At 36.7% G+C, this 22684-nt stretch overlaps 1 protein-coding gene across 1 annotated transcript in view; it reads right to left on the bottom strand.

Moving 5' to 3' along the window:
- LOC103721108 (protein ROOT HAIR DEFECTIVE 3-like) overlaps positions 1-22684 on the bottom strand; it is a 41100-nt gene that overhangs the window by 4996 nt on the left and 13420 nt on the right. The window contains 16 exon segments of the mRNA XM_008811165.3: positions 11-107; positions 184-446; positions 566-690; positions 2527-2686; positions 13677-13755; positions 18649-18740; positions 18825-18893; positions 18982-19140; positions 19386-19442; positions 19514-19576; positions 19676-19723; positions 19847-19912; positions 19993-20056; positions 20208-20278; positions 21570-21672; positions 21775-21841. Coding sequence (XP_008809387.3) covers positions 11-107; positions 184-446; positions 566-690; positions 2527-2686; positions 13677-13755; positions 18649-18740; positions 18825-18893; positions 18982-19140; positions 19386-19442; positions 19514-19576; positions 19676-19723; positions 19847-19912; positions 19993-20056; positions 20208-20278; positions 21570-21672; positions 21775-21841 — 1583 coding nt within the window.

Raw genomic sequence — 22684 nt, 5'->3', positions numbered from 1 at the left:
TTGTAGATACTGCAGTGTTGGCCTCTTTTGTGATATTTCTTATATCTTCTTTCCCAGTCCAGGCCCTTGGCATCAAATCCATGTCATGACTAAATATAGTTGAAAACCTGGAAGTAGTCCAATTATGACATCAGATATCAGGTAAACTACAACATGATGAAATAAATAGGAGTTCATAGCTACCTATCCTTCATATGTATCAAAACCTTTCCAGCTTCTTTTCTGGCTTTCTTTTCCACCAGACTTTTTGCATAGTCCTTTAACTCGGCCATCATCTTATCATAAGTTGCCTGGTCCAGTTCAAACCCAGAAAGAGAATTTGCAAACCTTGATAAAGCATTCTCCATCTCACGCTTATAGAGTTTCCTCATCGATGGCCAAGTATCTTGCCCAGCATTATCAAATAGTGACTCTATAGGCTCAGCCAGTGCTTCAGTTACTTGTCTCTGCAAAACAAAATTTCATCCCAAATTATTAAGTATTTTGATTATTATGTGGGATGATGGTTTTACGTATTAAAAGTCTTGATAAAATTGAACTCGTCCATGAAATAAAATTTATTAACCTGGTAATCAGCTCTAAGTTCCGACAATTTTGCACCAAGAACAGACAATGCATGTGCTTCAATTTCACGTTGAAGCTTCTCCCTTGCTTTGGAAGCATCCCAATTAGCATGCTTAATTTTCACATCTGAAGAAGGTGAAAAACAAATATCGACAATGATCTAGCAGTACAGCATTTATAAGCATAACTGCATGTCAGGCTTCACGAAGTGGGGAATGACAGAAACTTGCAAATATAGGAAGATAGTGAAGCACAATGACAGTAAAAATATCCACTAGGTTTTTGCTTTATGAAACTTGTCTCAGCACACATTCTTATTATAGGTCAAACTCTCCATCAATGTGATTTCCTCTCCACTTTCATACCCATGTATTTGTGTTTGTCCCTCCTGAAACGTGTGAGAGCTCCTTTCTTCAGAAGGGCCATTTCTGGCATTTGTTGCTATAGAAGCATAGAGCTCAGTTGCCACCTATAGATTATTTTACTTGTACACAAACTTCTAAGGTTCCTCAGTCACGCTTCATAATCATGTACATCCAAGTAATTGTCATATATAAGAGATAGCCATTAAAAAGGATTTGTTGATCGCTATCTCGTATCTCCATATGTCTCACAGCTACAATTAAGCATATAATCTATTGTTCAGCAGCACCAAAAATAACATCTCTCAGTCTTCCAAATTCAGCATAATACCTTAATTCTGCAGTTCTGCCTTGTGAAAGAACAAGACAACATTCAATCAAAAACTCCTCATTGCATCATATTCACTATCTAGCATTTATTATCTAAATACAAAGACAAAGACATATCAAAAACTGCAAAGTATGCTTCTGGAGTGTCGAGTGTTCATGTGATCACCACATACCCCTGAAAGCCAGAGGAAAGAAACATGACCTTTATGGCCAACAAGTTTGTAGAATTTAGGATTTTGAACAAGAAAGATTTTACACAGAAAGAAATTGTCATATATGAGATTGGTGAGGAGATTCTAAGGCACCCTAGGAAGGATTAAGGCAGAACGAAGTGCATTGCAGTAAGCATAATGAATGATTATTATGATAGGAGTATGAACCAACATACCATGCAAGGGCATGCAATGACAAGTGGGTTGAAAGGTCAAGAGAGGGGGAAAACTATAAACGATCAAGATTGAAGTTGTGAAAGTGGTAAGCTTACATTTAATAGTGGATTTAAATTTTAACATAAATGAATGTAAAAGGAGCATTAAATATACTGAACCCAAAAAGTATAGATAAAGTTTGTTGGTCATGTTTAATTCATTACAACATATATAGGAAGGCAAAGAAATCTGGGTAAACTGATCTAATTCACTATGCATACTGGTACAGCATATCAAAATCTGAATTCAGATATTATATATGATTTTGGTTTCCGACTTCAAATAAACATATTGTTACTAATAAATACATAGAATAGTAGAATATAAGATTATACACAATTTGATCAAGACTTGTATGGTTGCACCTTAATATCATACTATCAAAATTATGTTTAGAGGTCATTACATCCAAGTCACATTGCTTCGTTGTGTGAGGTCATTTTTCAAACTTAAATCTTGCAGTAATTATTGGATCGCAAAGGAGCAGAAAGGAAAGCATAAACCCTATAAAAGGGTATGAATTTTCAATTCATTGTTTTTAATACATTTTAAGTGTATGGAAAAGAATATTTTAAACATAACTTTTCTTTTCTTAGAAAAGGTGAATAATCACAAAATTATCAAATTCCACTGGCACAACCCTTAAGATAACATTAATTGTGGACAGATAGATGCATAACTTGTTTATAAAGAAGTATCAAGAAAGAACTTGTACAGAACTGGGAAGCTCTCTAGATTGGCTTATGTCGATTAGCAGATGCTTAGATTACATTAATGCCTTTAAAACTTAAGAAACACTCGACCATGAAAATTAATGTTTAACAGTTCAAGTGAGATGATACCTGCAAATCCTCTATCAAATTCAAGCAAAGAAGACTGAGTACAATCGCGAACTGATGCAGCGAACCCACTCTTCACCGACTGTTCAAGCTCACTTCTGAATTTATCAAGAGCTTTAGAACGTAGATGCCCCAACATTGCCCGGAAAGCAGGATGAACAAGCTGCAGCAAAATAAAAGAAGCATTAGAAATATCAGTAAATCATAATTAACATAAGTTTTTAGAAGAAAACATAGCCATACATATAACTCTCTGATATTACATCATTATTAGCTATGGCAGGAAGCCGCCACCAGGGTTTTTATGGTGGACCTCTCGCATGGAGAGAAGAATGCCAAACTTCCTTTGTAGAAATTTCTCCAATTTTAAGTACCAAAATACACTTTTTGTGAAAACCTTCCCATATGAAATTTTAAGACTTGAACTAACAACAGAAGGGACCTGCAAACTCCACTATTATTATAAATCAGATTCCAAAGCAAAGGCAAAGGCAGAATGGGTAACAGAAGAGTATGGACCATCTGTTTCTATTTCACAAAGCATTCATGTATTCATAATTCTTCATGTGTAAACCAGAAAGGTGTATTTAACCCTATAAACAACCAATAAGCCTTTGATCAAGAGTAACTATCAAAATTTATATCCTCAAATAAATAACTTACAGCCTCTTAAACTCCTGCAAAATCCTTCCTAACACTAGTAACTTGTATATATTTAAGCTACAGTTAAGCATAGGGATGTAAATGGGTCCGACCTCCCTTCCTCCCTTCCTCTTCTTCTACCATAAACCATCCTCACAATGCCAAGGTCCACTCTACATGCATCCTCCATCCTAAATTTTCCCTCTCTTCCAGTGCCTCCCCATGCCTTTCCCTCTTGGATGGTGCAAGAGAGGTGCTCCTATAGATTCAACAACTTATCATCACGACTCTGCCAAGATCCACATCCCATCACCAGAAACCAATGATGATAGTAAATTTCTTGCATTTTTTTTGAAACATGAAATTAGTGGAATCATTTAACTGGGAAGGAATTAGGAAGATGTTTCTTTGAATTTCAGTATGGGCTAGGCCAGTTCGGTCCCAAGTTCAACACCCCAAGTTTTTTTATTGAGCTCAATTCAGGCCTGACTTTATAGCTAAATACAGGGCACATTTGGCCTAAACGATTCAGCCAGCACTAGGCTGGTCCTAGCCCAACTTGACCCATTAGCAAAAAATAAAGCACAAGACTTATCCCGTCATTACACATTCTTCTCCAAATGTCTCTTCAACTTAGTTAATAGGATCAGAAACAGATGTGGGTGCAGGTTCAAGGACATGGATATTTCATATTTTAGAAACACTTCTAATATAGAAGCGCTTTGGAGGCAGATGTGGATTCGATACTCCAGGAGGATTCCAAAGCAGGTGCATTATCATAGGTAGAATATTCCAGGCACTAAGAACTTGAATCGTTAACTAATCCCTGCAAGAACCACGACCTGAAATGGAATGTGTCTCAATATCAGGTCATACTTGATGTAGAAAATAAATTGGTTATCCTTCTCCTGTGAATGAGAGCTGATTTTTTCTCACCAACCTAAACCAAAGGATACCATCTCCTGGCCAAAACGTACACAAAGATTTTGATTCTCATTATGTGAATTTGCGGCTACAAAGGTGTTTTCTTACTGCAATCCTTTAATGTGTACATGAAATCTCCAACTATACGCCATGCATTGCACTTATTGAAATCATCTCAAGCTTGCTTTAAAGTTGGCATTTTCCTAGCCTTCCCCTAGCGGTAGTTTTTGACATTGATTTTGTTTCTTCAACTTAGACAATTTGCTGACTCAGTCTCATATCCATTACAACATCTTGTCAATACTTAAAAGATGGCTGCCTTACTTCCAATTTAGGGCTGTCTAGATGCCCATTTTGACAATTTTTACATCATATTCCAGTACTGAGAGTGGAATCAATTTATAGATCATTAAAGATGTTGTCAGATGGATAATTCCCATTGGCTTACGATATATTATTTGATATCTTATGTTTATTCTACCAGATTATAACTTTCCTTTTAGGTTTTTCATTACAATTTATTAATTTTGGGCTGCCCTTACTTCTGTCTGTCTGACTGGCACCAGCCTCATGCCTAGATGTGAGCCAGCTTTTGGATACTTGTCTAGCTTCTACAATCCTTTAAAACATTGCATCTTGCACCAATTAACTGCTCTTTAATGTTCAATACTCGAATATACAATACAAATAAAAAGCAAAACAAACTGAGTTGGACCTGAGCATGATCAATATCTGAGCTGTACAAGGATTACATGAACTGAATGCAATAAAAACAAGTAAACACATGCCTGCACGGGTCCTCACATAATCCTCCCGTTTAAGTCTTGATGTCCTTGTTAGGCTAAAGGTTCAAATCCATTCAAATCTAACCACAAGCACCACGATCGGCCCATGGTCAACCCCAATGGATTTGTGCTGCAGTGTCCCCTAGTCCACATAGGTTATGGGCCGGGTCCGCTCTAATACCATTGTAATAACCCTGGACCTCACCTAAAATGGCTAGCCAAAAGGTATTTTTTGGATTTCTTAGTCTTGTATAAGTATCCAAGATTTCCTCGGCGACTAGCTGATGTGGGAGTAAACATACGCCCGCAGGGTTCTCACATACTCTCTCCGTTCAAGCTTTGACGTTCTTGTCAGGCTAAGGATTCAAATTCATTCAAATTTAATCACAAGCACCATGATTGGCCCATGGTCAGCCTTCATAAACTCGTGTTGCAGTGTCTCCTAGACCACATAGGCTATAGCCGAGTTCGTTCTGACACCATTTGTCACAACCTATGATCTCACCCAAAAAGGCTAACCGAAAGATATTTTTGGATACCTTAGTCCTGTATAAGTATCCAAAATCTTCTCAATGGATAACCGATGTGGGACAACACACACACCCGCACAGGTCCTCACACCAGTTCACTCAAATTTAGAGACCAGGAGCAGTAGCGATGACAGTTCTAATGGTCAGAAATCTGCTGGCCAAAAAAAGAGTGGAGGATATGAGACCACTGTTTATGAGATATAGTTGCAGGATGGTCTTCGATTCATCGATAAGTCTTAGTTATTGTATTCTACATAAGATAGAGACAACGATGCACAATCTAGTAGAGCTTGTGAGAATATGATTGCATATAGAAGACGGGCTCCTCGAGGTCATTCAAGAGGACACGATGCAGCTGCAGATGACCTCGCACGTCGAGTAGAATCTATAAACATATTAGATTCCAAGTCATATACTAGATTTTATTATCCGCAACCACGGGCAACCTATGACCCATACGGATACGGATCTGGATATGGTCAGTTTGAGGTACCTTCTTCCGATTGCTACTATTCTACGCAGTTCGGAGTATCTTACGGGCTGAATTTTGCTGCTGGTATATTCGGATGGGCCCTTCTACAGCCGTATTATCAACGAAAGGACATCTTTCAGAGCCAGAGCTTCAGCGAGAAATCCAAGAGTGCTTATAACCCAGAGCGCGTTTCTTATGGGATAAACATACAATACTACAATGCCGCTTGATTAGAGAGGTGGGCTGACGTGCCCTGACTATGTTAATAATCCATATATCTCGAGAGGCAACTCCACTCGACAAAATTTTAGATATCGTATATATGTTGTACTTTAAATATATATAATGATTGTATTATTTTATATTTTTTACCTCAATAGTTGATTTTAGAATATTTCATGTTACTTCTTGTAGCATGCAACATCTCACTAATCATATATTTTGTATCACTTTAAAACAACAAAATGCATCATTAGGTTAAACCGGGATCATAAAAAATCAAAAAACATCAAATTATACTTAAAATCATTAAAAAGTTGAAAAAAAATTAATTACCAATTGATCAAACTTGAAAAACTTTAAAAAAATGGATGTGCCGGTTCGGAACCGTGTATCGGTACGGTACCAATTCGGTACCGTACCGACTCACCCACCAATCGGTACGGGTCCTAGTACCGGTTTGGTGGACTCTACTCCCTCCTTGTATAGTTAATGATTTATTACACCTGATCATACATTCTCTAAACAAGGTTCGCTGAACCAATACCAAGGATCCTATCGGCCGGCAATCGGTACCTATACCATATCAAGAGGAAGAAGAGGGAGAGGGAGAGGGAGAGGGAGGGAGAGGGAGAGGGAGGGAGGGAGGAAAGAAGAGAGAGGCGTACCTCATCAACAGCGGTCACGAACTCCTAACCCTACCCATGAAGTCGTCATTGTCGTGGAACCCTAACCCTAGCTAGCATTGTCGTTGCAGAGGCATTGTCATAGCAAATTCATCGTAGAGCATCAAGAGATGGGGGAGACGAGAGAGAAAGTTCAGGAGAGGAGAATTAAGAAAGAGAGAGGGAGATAGGATAATAAAGAAATCCGGCGAGAGAGAGAGAAGGATCAAGAGAAAAGGAGAGAATTAAGAGGGAATTTTAATTAAAAAAACAAAACATACTATTCAAGAACCAGATTGATCGACTGAACCATTCTGGCAACTGATCGATCTGATTCGGTACATCCCAAACCACTCAGTTCGGTATGCCCCACACTACTGGTCGAAGATGGTTTGGCAGTCCCTGCAATCATGAATAAATTATAGGATGTACAGATTAATCATTAGGGCCAGGTTGGGTCACCTTACCCAACTCATAAAACTTTCCAAACAATGCAAACTTGAGCAAACCTAATTTAGACCAGACCAAGTAATTCTAAACTTAAACCGCTTGTGTATATCAAAGTCATGCACAACCATAGTGACCAAACCTAACCAGAAATCAATGTGAGAATTGAACATCGAAAACCATCCTAGCATTAGTTTCCTATAAACCAGACTTATTGTTAAATAGGTGTTGCCTAACAATGTTAATTAATTATCTGTTGATGAATAAGTAAATGATACTTTCAACCATAGGCGTAAACCCAAAAAGACTATCTATATAGAGAATAGTACTAGTTATTTCCATTGATAAATCTCAAATAGTTCCTTAAGCAAAAGTAAATATAAATATTGACTGCATGTTAGACATTGATTTTATTGTAGAAGCACTAGCAATAATTATTTAGAAAGGTTTATTTAAGGCTCATATGGACTCAACCCCTAAGACAAGGTTGTCTTCAAATGAACTAGGGTTTCATGTTCAAGATATATCAAATAAAGAGACTTCTATGAGTGCGTCGCTTGAGTTTCAGCAATGCACCACCACCACAAATAGATGATGGAAGAAATATTGTTTTATTGCAAACTTAAGTATTGTTTAATAAAATATTTAAACTGACTATTAAGTGCATTTTGTCTTGCTATGAGTAGTTCTTACAATAGATACTCTCTCTAGACACAGCATTATATTGAGCACTTGCTTTTTTGACATGAGGCTTACATCTCATCTTATATAGAACCTGTAAATCACCTTAAACCTTTGCTTTTTGAAAATTATAATGGTTAACATCGGAGAAAAAGGAAAAGCAGTTGCAGCTTCGATAGAGAGAATTGAGGATCCAAGTGTTATTTTGATATTTACAATGCCATTGAGGTTATATGGAAGTACAAATGTCATTAACTTAATTGATCTAGTACATAAACACTTAAGAAAGAAAAAAACGATACATTCTTGATACATTCTAAATTCTCGATACATTCTTGATACACTCTTTATATACGATTAAAATAACTCTCAAGAACTCATCTAAGGACAAATTTATTAGAAGAACTTAAGAAAAAATCTTAATTTCAATTTGACAAAATTAAGAGTGAAGTTTCCTTGTTAAAGGGCAATTCTGTCTTTTTGATAGTCAAAGAAATAAAACTTTTATGTGCCAAGCATCCTAAATTAATTGCAATGTCTTTTATTGGTTTTATGTGCAAGACTAACCTTAAGATGCAGAAAATCAGGGCTAGCGTCGACCCCAGGATGTTTGGAGCCGACTTCGATATATATGGCACACTTTAGCACACTTGGCACAGACCTAGAGTCGACCCCAGAAGAATTGGAGTCGAATCTGGCACATTTGGCATGCTTGGCACAAGGTTCGGGTCGACCCCAAAAATTAGCACTATAACTCGAGTCGACCCTAACAAGTTTTCATCAAAAATTGCTCTCTGAATTTCCTATTAGAAACGACCCCAAGTAAGCTCGAGTCGACCCCATCCATGCCCGAGTCGACCCAACAAAGCTCGAGTCGACCCCAGCTTGGAACATCAAAAAATTGCTTTCTGAATTTCCTGTCAGAGTCGACCCCAGCCAAGCTCGAGTCAACCCCACTGTAGTTCGAGTCGACTCCAGCAAAATCCGAGTCGACCCCAGCTTGCAACATCAGAAAATTGCTCTCTGAAATTTTCTGTCCGAGTCGACCCCACTATAGCTCGAGTCAACCCAGCCATACTCGAGTCGACCCCAGTAAAATCCGAGTCGACCCGAGCACGACTAACGGCATAACGGCTAGTTCTGCATATGTACTTTTTGGTGCTCCAACGGTCATAAACGACTAGTTTCTTCAATCCAACGGCTAGGAACTGGTATTTGGAGATTAGAGAAGTATTTAAGAGCCATTATTCGTCAGGAAAGACATCTTTTGGGAAATTAGAGTGAGCATTCAAGAAAAAAGCAAATTCTAGAGAGCTTCATTCATTGCTTCATTTCAAAATCTAAAAGGTGGTTGAGCAGAATTCAAGTGACTTCAAGAGCTCTACCAACTCCTTGAGGAGTGAAGCAATCACAGCAAAGAAGAGAAGAGGAGATTAGAGTGAGCATTCAAGAAAAAAGCAAATTCTAGAGAGCTTCATTCATTGCTTCATTTCAAAATCTAAAAGGTGGTTGAGCAGAATTCAAGTGACTTCAAGAGCTCTACCAACTCCTTGAGGAGTGAAGCAATCACAGCAAAGAAGAGAAGAGGATCTACAAAGCGATAATTATTTTCTTATCTCTTCTTTTAGTGCATATTTGTCCTATTTGTTTATTTAGGAGCTTTACACCTTATTCTCCTATTTCTTTGTAAGGTTTGTTGGTGAGCCCGCAAAACCAACTATGTAGGTTTGTTGGTGAGCCCGTAAAACCAACATTTAGGTTTATTAGTGATCCCGTAAAACCAATTATAAGGATTTTTGGATTGTAAGCCCGGAAAAACAATCCAACTGTAATCCGAAGAGTTATGGTGAATTTCCAAGGAAACACTTAGAGAGTGGACGTAGGTGCCTTGGAGTGCACCGAACCACTATACATGATTGTGTTTGCATTGTGCCTCTTGTTTTATTTTTTTCATTACATTGAGTAGTTGCTCTAGCTTGAATTCTTAAAGTGACTTAATTATAATTGTCTAGAGCTTAACTTCTCTTGTTTCCACTGCACTTATACTCCTCACATAGGCCAAATTATATATACTCATCTAAAGATTAATTTGAGGTCATAAAATTTAAAAAACCCAATTCACCTCCTTTCTCTTGGGTTGTCACCTTGGGCAACAAGAATGGAGGAGTCAGTTCACTCAGATTCAGAGACCAAGAACAGCAGCGATGACAATTCTGGTGGTCATAAATCTGCTGGCTAGAAAGAGAGTAGAGGATATGAAACTATCCCAGGGCGGTCTTCGATTCACCAGTTAGTTCCAATTTATGCATGCTACACAGAATAGGGACCACGATGCACGATCTGATAGAGCCCACAAGAAAACGTTTGCATATAAGAGTTGGGCTTCTCGAGATCATTCAAGAGGACACGATGCAGCTACAGATGATCCGTATGTGGAGTAGGACCTATAAACATATCAGGTTCCGAGTCATATATTGGATTCTACTACCCGCAGCCACAAGTAGCCTATGACTTATACGGATACAGATATGAATATGGTGCGTATGAGGCATCCTTTTCCAGGAGCTACTACCCTACGCAGCCCGAAGCTTCTTACATATTGGATTTGGCTGCCGGCATATTTGAATAGGCCCCTCCACAGCCGTATTATTAGCCAGAGAATACCTCTCAGAGCTAGAGCTTCAACAAGAGATCCAAGAATGGTTATAACCTAGAGTGTATTCTTTATAGGATAAGTGCACAGGACTATAACGCCGCTTGGTTAAAGGGGTGGACTGACATGGCTTCTAATTATGCTAATGATCCGGATATCTCCGAGAGGCATCGCCACTCGATGAAATTTTAGATATCGATACGTATGTTGTACTTTAAATATGTGTAATTGATTGTATTATTTATATCTTGTATCTCGCTAATTGATTTTAGGATATTTCATGTTGCTTCTTGTTGCATGAAATCTCACTAATCATTTTATATATTGTATCACTTTAAAACAACAAGATGTATCATTTAGGTTATATAAGGATCATAGAAACATCGAAAAATATCAAGAAACATCAAATTATACTTAAAATTATTAGTAAAGCTAAACAAAATTGATTACCAATAAATCAAATCTAAAAAGCTTTAAAAAAATTTGGTGTGCCAGTTTGGAGCCGGCATGCATCGGCGTACCGTGTCGGTATGGTACCGGTTCAGTACCATACCCAACCATCCGTCGATCGGTACAGGTCCCGGTATCGACGGGAGACTTGATTTAAACATTACTAAAACCTAACAATCTGAGAGGAAAAGTCCTAGCACTAGTCTCTAAAACACATCATGTATTATAATATGAAGCACCTCAGCAAATTGACTTATTTTCATGGGTTACATGCATAAATACATCATATAGACTTATTTTCCTAGTCATAGGTTCGTTTTTATAGAACATATATACAAAATTAACATTATTAAACCTTATACACCTATCAGTCAACCTTAGCTCAACCAGTTGGCACCGTTTTCCACTTGAGAGAGGTTCATAGTTCAAACCCAAGTGGTGGTTGTCCAGGCCATATATCTCAACAAAATATAGCTTTACTAGTCTTAATGGAACTATTCCGTCTTCTTATATTTTGCCCTTTTGTATGATTAAGCCAATAGTATAACACAAACTACCTGTTTCGGCAAACTCATATTAGATCCAAGTGCATTTGACCCCAATAATTACTTAGGTAAGTAACATGTAATGTTCCAAATTTTTGCATGGAAAAAATTTGGAATCAAAAATGCTATTTAAATAGTCATTATAGGATTCATAGACGAAAGTAGATAATATCTGCTAGAGCAATTATTTCTTCTTTTCCCTTTATCATGTTGGAGGAAACCTTACTTATGACCCTCTCCTCTCTTCCTTGTGTCAACCACTTTACGAACTTCTTCCAGGGATCATATTTGCATTTTACTATGATTTTGAAATTATCTAGAATGTGATAATATAATTCATATTTTCTATACTACATAATGAATAAACTATAACAAACCTAGACTGATTGTATCCACAATATGACGCAAACAAGGGCTGCAACCAATCAACCTAGAAAAGAACATAAGGCAATAGATGGCATTAAAAAGTAAAAAACGATTTCATTATTATTTGCACTTTCATTCTCTCCCTTCTTATAAAATAAAATTGAGTGAGCCTAAATATATACAAATCAAAACCAAGCTCATGACTTTGGAAAGGAGAAAAACAAGGCATGAATGTTCTTTTAAACCATGATATTTAGGCAAAACGATCTTGTTTGGTGCATCTAACATATTGAAGAACCACGTGCATTGTGCACTCCAAACTCATATAAATCAAGCTAAAATAATTGCTCAAATCTCAGGTTATAGCTTCAAAAGTCAATGAGAAAAATTAAATATGAAAATCTTCCTACGATACACAAAGAGCAGCTATATAAAGAATTTTTGTACCTGCCTAAAGTCTTTCACAAGGTTCACAAAATTGATACCGAAAACCATGACAGTACGTTATAGGTTTGGTACAATAAGGTCGGTATGGTACAGTATACACCCATAACGAGATAAGTTTCCAACACTTTTCCACACTCTCAATTACTATATAGCCCAAAATGAATGGTACAGATTGGTACCGGGCAATACGTGATAGTTCCACTCGGTTCAAATTAGTACATACTGGTTTGGCTAATATATTGAACCAAATCTTGGTACCTTATTGGTACAATACGTTACGGCCTAGTACGGCAAGCTCTTTCTTGTCTTTGCACTTCTTCATAACGCCAAAAAGAGTCTCATTCGAACAATCAGAGAATAGTTATTATTTTACAACCCCCCACCCCCCTCCAAAAAAAAAAAAAAGAATCGTTAAAAAGACATCTAAAACTATACTTAATTGACTCCCACAATTTTTAATTCCATAACAAATATCACTTAGCCACTTGCTTGACTCCTTAGTCTCTTCTAGCCTTCTTCGTTGACTCAATGAAAATAAATCTCGAAAAGATTTAATATTAGTTGCTTCATAATATCCCTTTCATTCAGTGCCAATTTTGACAAAATATGAATAGCCTGTTTATTTCTCCTTGTTAAAGTCAATGACCTAGTTGCTTCATAATATCCCTTCCATTCAGTGCCAATTTTGACAAAATATGAATAGCTTGTTTACTTCTCCTTGTTAAAGTCAATGTTTTATACTACATCCAATGTTTTTAAGTACAAATACAAATTATGCAAAAGACCTTTCTCCAAACAATGAGAAATTTATTAGAAACAATTTGTGTTAGTCATGATTCTAAAACCAACTTTCAATAGAATTCACAAAATTTTAGTAGGCAGCCCCAACAATTTTTTTTTTCAAAACAGGAACAGCCTCGGTTTGTAAAGGATCATTAATATCAAAAGTAACTAGAACACGGCTGCATGCTCACTAGGCAAGTAAATAAAGAAAATCATGCACCCTAAGGAAACATGAGGCTAAAATATATATAGATGCAGGGATGGAACCGGGGGGCCATGCCTCTCCTGCCCCCAGTCCAGTAAAAAAAAAATCCCTGCATTTATTGTAATTAACATGTATTTGTCCACCCAACTCCCTCCATATCTCCTAAGTTTTAGTTATCATCTACATCATCCTAACTTCACTGCCCAATCGATCATGGACTTGTCTCCACTAATTAGTATGTTATTTAAATAAGAATGTATCTATTAGTATCACCATTAAGTAACAAAGCAAACCAAATGATCTTTGCTTGGCTGTAATTCAAGTTGAGCAATGTCTCACAAGTAGTATTCTGGATTCCAACTGCTGTCGTTTTGTAGTCTTGACACCTTCATCAAAATAAGTGGTTTCCATGTCATACCTACAAGAAAATGAATGAGATTATTATAAACAAGAAGGACAGTCTTAAGTCCAAATGGCATGAAAAATTTCTCCATTTTAACATTTTTCAAGAGAGGAAAAACAAAGCAAGTCAAAGTAATAAGAGAATCATTCATCCAACAAAGCCGCTTAAATATGTTCCCCAAAATTAGTATTTCCAATTAGAAAAGAATGAAATTTCTCCTTGCCAAAGTGGATTCCTTTTGAACATCGTATGCGTGATCAGTTTATTCACACAAAAAAAAGGAAGATTGTAGAAGACGTTCTACTTTATAAGGATACTTTCTCACAAGATAAAGGAGCATGCTTTAAATTTTTAACAATGAGCCACTAAAATGTAATAGACATAGATTAATCGATTGTCTCATGAAAAATCTTTTATTCATCAAATATAAATCTTGGGTCCAACTACAACATAAGAACTTTGAGGCCTATTGCTGAGTTTACCTGGTTGTTTAAACTTAGAAGATAGGGAGTTTCAGTGGGCATAAAGTGTCTTCCCTTGCAAGATAGGTGAATTCAGTACACGAGAATCAGAATTGCAATCAGACAAGGCAAGGTTGTAATGTTTTCCTGATAAAATAACTACTTGAAGTTGCTAGTCAAAGATAATGACTAATGAGTCTTGTAATCTGTTTTGGGTGCGATGACATTATACACATGTTTGATGACCATCCATTGTAGGCCTTCTGATATGGTTAAAAGGTATAAAAATACTTTAGTTCTTTTGACCTCAGAGATAATAGACCACTATTCTGCCTTATTCATCATCCTATATCATTTCTCCCATTCTTTTACTTCCGTTTTTTCTAGCACGAACGCACACGCACGCGCACGCACGCGCACAACACGCATGCACACGCACACAACACACTCTTGCATGCTTGCATGCACGCACACACATGTATATATATAACACATATAACACACACACACACACACACACACACACACATACCGAGCCATCACCTATATGTTCTTTTTCTAATATCTCACTTACCAGGACTTGTCAGATTCATGTCATACCATCAAACAAAAGATAAAATAGTTTTTTCCCTCTTACTTCAAGGAGGATAATAATGCACCATATCATGATTTTTGGAACTGCAACAATCGACCGGGTATTAAGCAAGTTGTGTTCTTCATTTCTCTTTCATTTGGTTTCCTGGTTTTGTCTTACATGAGACATGAGCACTGCTTAAGCTGCAATCCTTTGTTAACTATCTTCATGTTGCTCATGTGCAAGATCTAAAAAACTTCCATATGAGATCTTTCTGTTAGATAACTCTCTTCAGTCTTCACTCTAAGAAGCACAAGGTTTTTGTAACAAGTATGATATTGCCTCCCACATATATTATAATTTGATCATGTGTATCAGAAAGTGAACTACTTATGTTATCCTCACTCTCAACGGCCCACAACCAGCAGTCAGCACCCAGCAGATCATGTCTTTGACGAACCACGTCAGATTTTGTCTGATTGCATCCTTCCACTGAGATCTTGGCTACTGCTGCAGTTCATGGTGAGTGGACTGTCATTTACTTGTTTCAGCAAACAACAGAGACAAAGGTGATTCCTATGAAGCACATCTTTGCCACACTCAATTCATTTCTTTCTTGAGTGGAGAATATCCCACACTTAGAGAGAGGCTGATCATCCCCTGTCTGAGAGAGATATCAGGGATGCATTCGAAGACCAAATCATGACTCACTGATCTCCATGAGAAGCATCTTATATACAGAAAGAAAGCCCAGTCAAGGTTGCAGCAACAGATCAATCACATATAAATAACAACCTCAACTATTAAAATAAATAATAGAACTTCTTTAAATGGTCAGGTATACAAGATCTTTATAAGGCAAAACTCAAGAAGCTTATTCCTCCACTTACTGGTGATGATTTTAAAAAGATAGGGTCTCGAGAGCATGCAAATTATGATGTCACGCCTGACACGCATTATTAAACCTTTCCTCAACAGCTTAAGCTCTTGGAATAAATTGGTTAGGTAACAATGATGCTGTTATCAAAGAAAGTGGAATCAAAGATCAGGTCCATCAAAATCAATCTCTTTAGGTGCAAATTTTGACCTTGTTATCAAAGAAAAGAAAGTGTAAGTCTAGGGACCTCCATATCAACCCAAACCAAGCGGTTATGGGCGTACGAACCATACCAGCTAGTAACCGAGATGGTTCGATCGGCCGATCTGGTCCCAAACCGAATCTGCCCAATTTAATTGAAAAGTGAGTCACCTTGCCTCTCCCCTCTATCGCGATCTCTCCCAAATCCTCTCCCACTCTCTCAATCCTTCTCTCCCATCTCACCTCTCTCCCGATCTTCCCCTCTCTTCTTCCCTCTCTCCCGATCCGCCAAACCGGTTGTGATCATGCTGACGCCGATATGATAATGACCATGACTAATGTTAGGGTTTCGGATTAGTGCAAGAACACTGCTACCACCTCCTCCTCTGACTGTGATCAAGATCCTCTTCGGCTGCCTCCGCCATCTCATCCTACCATCTCCGGCTTCTATCCTCCAATGAATCAATATCACCGTCGGGCCAAGTGAGTCCCATCTCTCTCTCCTTCCTCTCCCTCTCTCTACCTCTAGATCTAGTTCTAGTATGCATCAAGTCGGTATGGTACATACCAGTACTGTATTAAACTGTTTGTCGACCACTACGACCTCCAGTACCAGTTTGGCAAACTTTGAGTGAAACTAAAAATTAGTTTCATTCTAATGTTCCTCACGATTCCACTAGGAAATAAATCTCTTTAAGACTCATGAAGTATGCTACTCCAACGAGTCTCCGTAAGAAACTGAATTTATATAAGCTCCTAAAGAGAAATATGGTAACATAGAAGAAATAAAAGGAAGAGATGAGAAGTGCTAAATCTTGGCTCCTCTACAACGAGAGTACTAGAAGAAAATGAAAAGAAAATTCCCATTCTCACGGTTGATGTACTCAATCTATGAGATATAATTCTAGGTAAATCAATTTTCCGTAACTCAAGGTGCTCATTGTTGACATACCTAGCCATACTTGATCAAATTTTAAATGGATCTTAGGATTAGTAAATTCCCTTTTCTTTAACTAATATTTACAATTCTAAGGGCCCAAAAATTGAGATACAGCTTTTTTGGTTTTACAATATATGACTTTGGGAATAGTGGAAAATATCTTTCTGAAGTCTTAGAAGCATCAAAAGGGCTTACATAGACCAAGTTATCACAATAATTATGTGACAAGAATGAGGGCATAAAGCTTACTCTAGCTTTCTCACTTATTCTTTAGTTTCAACTATCTGGATTACTTTCTTCAAATATATGGTTAACATGCATTAACATTAAAGATTTTGGGGTTAACATAAATTAACATCCATTATTTGGAATTATAATTTTAAAATATATGATTTAAATTATATCAAGGTTTCTTAGTGTTCAAAATCATTATTGTGAACATATGAGGGGGTAAAGCCAATATATGCATAGCCAAACCGGTATCGGGATCCATACTGATCGGCTATCAATTCAGTATGATACCGGTTCGGTACAGGGTGAACCAGGTGGTTCACCCCAGTTCAGTAGACCATAAATTCAAACTTTTTGAAAAGAGGGAGGCGAACCAGTTCAAACCAGTGCGGTTCGCACAAGTTCCTGTTCCACTCTGAACCACCTAGTTTCGGTTCCACTCTGAATCGGATGGTTTGGAGCAGTTCACGGCATTTTGCCAAAAATATCGGCCAAACCTTGTCGGTTCCACACTAGTTTGTTCAGTACAGGTTGAAACAGGCGGTTCAGCCCAGTTTGGCAGATCATGTGCAAGTATGTTGTTTAACCTCCCACCTCCTTTCCCTCTTAACAATATGAGATTCCTTGAAGTTATCTCCTTCGTCTTGATTTATGACTACATCAAAACTCTCTCTCTCTCTTGTCTATTTATTTTCTCCAAATTGTTTAAAATAAAATGTAATCTTTATGTAAATAACAGACCCTAATGCTTGCAACAAATGAGGAGAGTTAATTAGATATGTTCTTTAGTTTAAAAGTAATTTGCAATTTGTACTGTCACCCCCACCCCAAGTCAGTGAAGTATCAATATGCAATAGACCGTTTCTTCAATGAAATATCAACCATACCAATCAAATAGAAAGACAGGTATTTTTAAGATAATGTTAAAGCTGCAGTAATGTGGAATTGTATCATACTAAATGGAACAAAAAGAAAACATTTTTGAAATCTGAAAGATATGATTTTTCAAGTCACGTCACCATAAAAAACTATAATTAATTATCAAAGCCTCAAAGGTATTGTACACATGACAATGATATGATGGTTCAAACAGTCATCAAAGTGAAAAGCACAGTGAACACAAAAACTTGAGAAAACTCCTAAAATAGCTTAAGCTCTGGCAGAGCCAATGGGCATTTCTCCATCTAGCAAGATGACATCCAAGTAAGTAATTCATCCCATTAAAATTAATATGCCATGTAAAATGAATAGAAACTAAATATTGATGATATTTGACACTCTTTTGCAAATCCCTGGACCACTGACATTGGTGAATTGAAAAGCTAATCTGAGAACTGTAAAACTACTAGCAATTAAGCATGAGGCTTTCAGACTAGGTTAGATACATCTGTTCAGGAAGTGCATAAGTATGCTTATGAATCGTTACACATGCTACACTATTTCATGACTTGACAAAATGTTAATTGAGCACAGTTGCAAAGACCTAGCAAGTGACCAACAATTTCACTGACAATTGCTATGACTTCAAGCAAAAATATGTGGAGGTTTGTTGGAGGTCAGCTTATAGCTCATCATATTGTTTCCTATCACTATATTATTTTAGAAGAATTAGTTAGATGCTCACTCTGATAGATAAGCATCAATAATGGAGCCAAGCTTTCTCCCAAAGCCTGATACTGGACCAGATTGCACAGCCGCCTGCAACTCTAACCAACCCTGAAGTACATTCCAACAACCATGTAATTCTGCAGATTTCCTCACGAACCATAAAGAACCAAAGAACTATACATGCATCTTTACCTCGTCAGAAGCCAAACAACTGAGCTTGTCATTTGCAATTTCTTCACATCGAACAGTAGCAACCATTACCTAAAAATTATAATAAAAGGGATTACAGTGCAAGAAGAAAAATCAGAACCTATTCAATAACTTAGCAAGTGGTATCCATAATCTATACCATGTGAGCAGGAAGGTCAAGGTCCTTGTTCTCTCGTATGACTTTCCAAATATGCTGTGCACTAAAAGAAAATCCTGAAGCTGGAATGACACCTTGTCTATCTCCTGCAAGACCTCCTGGTGCAATTGAATGAAAAAAACGCTGCCTTAGTTGTACAACCTGAAGAAGAAAATTATATCAAATCAATCGGAGTTTTAATTGCTAAGAAAAACATTTGATGAAAGGGCTAGGAGGGGGGGCTAAGAACAGTTACTGGCAAGGCAAAAATTGTAGTAGGACCCATATATACAAAAATTTGATTAAATACAACTGCAAGTGTTTCAATCTATGCCTTTGTTGTATAAAAGATAAAAGGTTATGCTCTAAGTGTTTAACATTATTATTATTGTACTTGCTACCCCAACCTGCTCTTTGAATTGTTCTTCCTTCTCTTCATAACTGGACAAAGCTGTGACCTCCACCTTTATGTCGAAAAACATAATTGTTAGGATAGTTATGTCAAAAACTTTCCAAGGTACATCAAATCCCTCACATTAAAAAAATCACTGAGTGTGGTTCCTTCGTGAGCCTGGGGCTTATAAACAGTATCCCAAATCTGGAGAGAATGATAATCATCAAATCATTGTAAGAAAAAATTTAGAAAATGAAAGAATACATGCATTCTTATTTATTAAGGGTAAGCATATGATTGCACCTTTTGAATATCCTCCCTTAGTAAAGGTTCTAAAAGTTCCAATGGAGTCTACAAGACAATGAACATCAAGAAGGAAGAAAAATTGAGATGCATTTGATACATAGCTAGTATTAATAAGGAGAGGAGGGATAGATATTTTAAATATAAACTGATTATCTAAAAAATGCAAACCTTTGTTTTGTCACGAATAACAAACAGTAATTTTGTCTTTCGAGGACTAAATAAGCGCATCATAACCTGCAGAAAAGTTCACCACACTGTCACATGTAGGCAAAGCGAATTGTGATCTACATTGGAAACAAACAAAAGAAAATTACCTGAAAGACAGTTTTCAAAAGAGGCTTGTTAGCAGCATGATAACGGCCAATATCGTGGCACCACCTGCATGAGTCAGATGTAACTGTCAATGATAAGCATTGGAATGCTATGTCAAGAACCAAAACTCCCACATTGTGACAACATGTTTTGCATAGTGGAGGACAGGAGGAACTAACACAAAAAAAGGAAAACAAACATTAAGTCATCAACTTACATATTTATCAATACAATGTCAGAAATTGCCAATGCAAAGAGGACACTTTGCTTCTCAAATGCAGTATCATCCTGAAAATGAGAACATAATTATATTTCTGAGTTATTAACAAGATATGGGTATCTGTTAACAATATAACCAGGTATTTTAGTATATATACTCAAAGACCACCTTCTATATTTACCCTTTAAAAAGTAAAAAGTGCATACGTAACCCTCTGAAAGTCTAAAATTTGCATGTCCGTTCCATCATTTTATATCACTTCCATCATTCTAAACTTAGTTTGCTTGGGCTAAAAAGTTATTGTCCATTAACCATTTTCCCTTAATTGCATAAATCTGAAATTCATGCTAATTATATATAAGTATTTTTATTTTTTAGGGGAAAATAAGCAAATAAGCACTCTTCAAAGAGTGTATATGCAAAAGTTCATTAATTGAAAGAAATGGCAAAATAATATGGTAACCTTGCTTCTCTTAGAGATGTCATCTAACTGCAGGAGCACATATGGAACTTTTATAATTTGAAGGGGTATATATGCTGGTTTTAGAACTTCAAAGAGGTGTAATATGCACTGTTGCTTCTTTCGGGGATATATGTGCTAAATTCCTAACAGGGACAACATAGAAGACAATGATGATGGTGGTAGTGATGATGATGAAACAAAATCAAGGACTACAAATTCTACATGAACAAAAAAATAGAGCAAGTTTGTATTTTTGGTGAAAAATAATGCCTAAAATAGAACAAGCATTAAATTAATGTGCATAAAACTTCCACAAGAAATCTAGACCAAAAAAGTGCGTCTATAATGTCTTAAAATTTGCAACAAGACAGTATCCTGAAAGCAATCATATTCTTGTGAAGGGCATATGATTAAATAATCGTGGGAATTGACAGAAAACTGTGACTCAAAACTCCCCAAGCAATTATTAGATACTTGACATGAAATAGCACATACATTGATGCTTGACTTATGAGCAATTAAGAAGCAAGTAATTTTCATCTTTTTCATGCATTGACTTAAGCTAGATTCGTAAACATTAAACAGCAGTAAAGTTGTGGCTTTTAATGAAAATTGGATTCTTTTAGTCTTAACATGAGGAAAATAATGGGTCCATGCTCTCTTAATATACTTTTTTTTTTTTTTTGCTTCAGTAAGTACAAAAGCAAATGCTATCGACATGGAAAAGGATCTTTCATTTGTTACCATTACCATGTCCATCTAACGTGCTAGTCTCATCAAAACCACTAATTAAAACATTGCCATGAAATCTGACTCAAAGAATAGAAACAACAAAGAGCATATATCGCATGTCCTGCACATTTAAAATAAATAAATAAATAAATAAATGGATTCACCTCTCCTCTATCCCTTGCATCAGTTCCCTCTAAATCCATGACAATTGTGCAAGGATCAATGCCAACACACTTCGCTATCCAAATACCTTTGGTACTTTGATACCTGATAAGGGAGGAAAATTATGGCAATGTCACCTACATATCTCAGACAAGTGTCAATTTAGAACAACACTTTACCTACAGGAAAATGACACAAAAGCTTTACCTTCCTTTAGAGGCATCCATTTCCCCAAAGGTTGTTCCAAAAAGATGATTAAGAAGGGTGCTTTTTCCTGCTCAGAAAGAGCAATATTCAACCAATCAGTCAAATACATAAATAATTAAATGAAATGTTTAAGCTTGACGAACACATGAGAGCAACTACAAATCAGCCTAGGACACCTAGGTACTGATATATGCAGACATGGTTTGCAATATAGCTAACAAAAAATTTCCAGTCAACAGAACATATAGAGAGTTAATGAAAAAATAGAGAGAGAGAGAGAGAGAGAGAGAGAGAGAGAGAGAGAGAGAGAGAGAGAGAGAGAGAGAATATTGTTCTTAGTCCAACCTTGTGAACTAATATCATAATCTTGATTAAAATATTCAGACAAAGAAATACGCCAACACATTTATCCTTGTGATTTAGGTAATAGTTAGACAAGGATTTTGCAACTTTAGGACAGATAAGACCCAGCTTACCAACCATGAGAAATGAAAAGTGAATATATTGCAGGAAAACTTACATATGTTCAAGATCCAACGAATTAGCAAACACAACATACATGGATAGCAGTTCATACTTTCACATGGGTGATATGTGCTATAGGATGGTAAAAAACTTGCATAAAAATGTAAGCTCCAATCCATGATAACAACCAGGATGCTAGCAGAACCAGGCAGTGGGAAAGTTCAGGATACAAGAAGATTCAGAAAAACAACCAAGTATTGTCAGAATCTAAAACAAAATAAATTCACAGAAAAAAAAGATGAAATATAATTCTAAAATAATTATAGAAAAGATCTAACAGGTAACTAACATTTCAGACTATGTTCTTCTGTGAGTCAAGAAAAGGTCAGGAAATCAGATAAAGAATTAGCAGACAAAAATAGAGAATATCTTTGGAACATCTAAA

This window comes from Phoenix dactylifera, unplaced genomic scaffold, assembly GCF_009389715.1.
Source record: "Phoenix dactylifera cultivar Barhee BC4 unplaced genomic scaffold, palm_55x_up_171113_PBpolish2nd_filt_p 001045F, whole genome shotgun sequence".
Lineage (NCBI taxonomy): Eukaryota > Viridiplantae > Streptophyta > Magnoliopsida > Arecales > Arecaceae > Phoenix > Phoenix dactylifera.
Note: the sequence above shows the minus strand (reverse complement) of the source record. Positions and strands in the feature narration are given on the sequence as shown.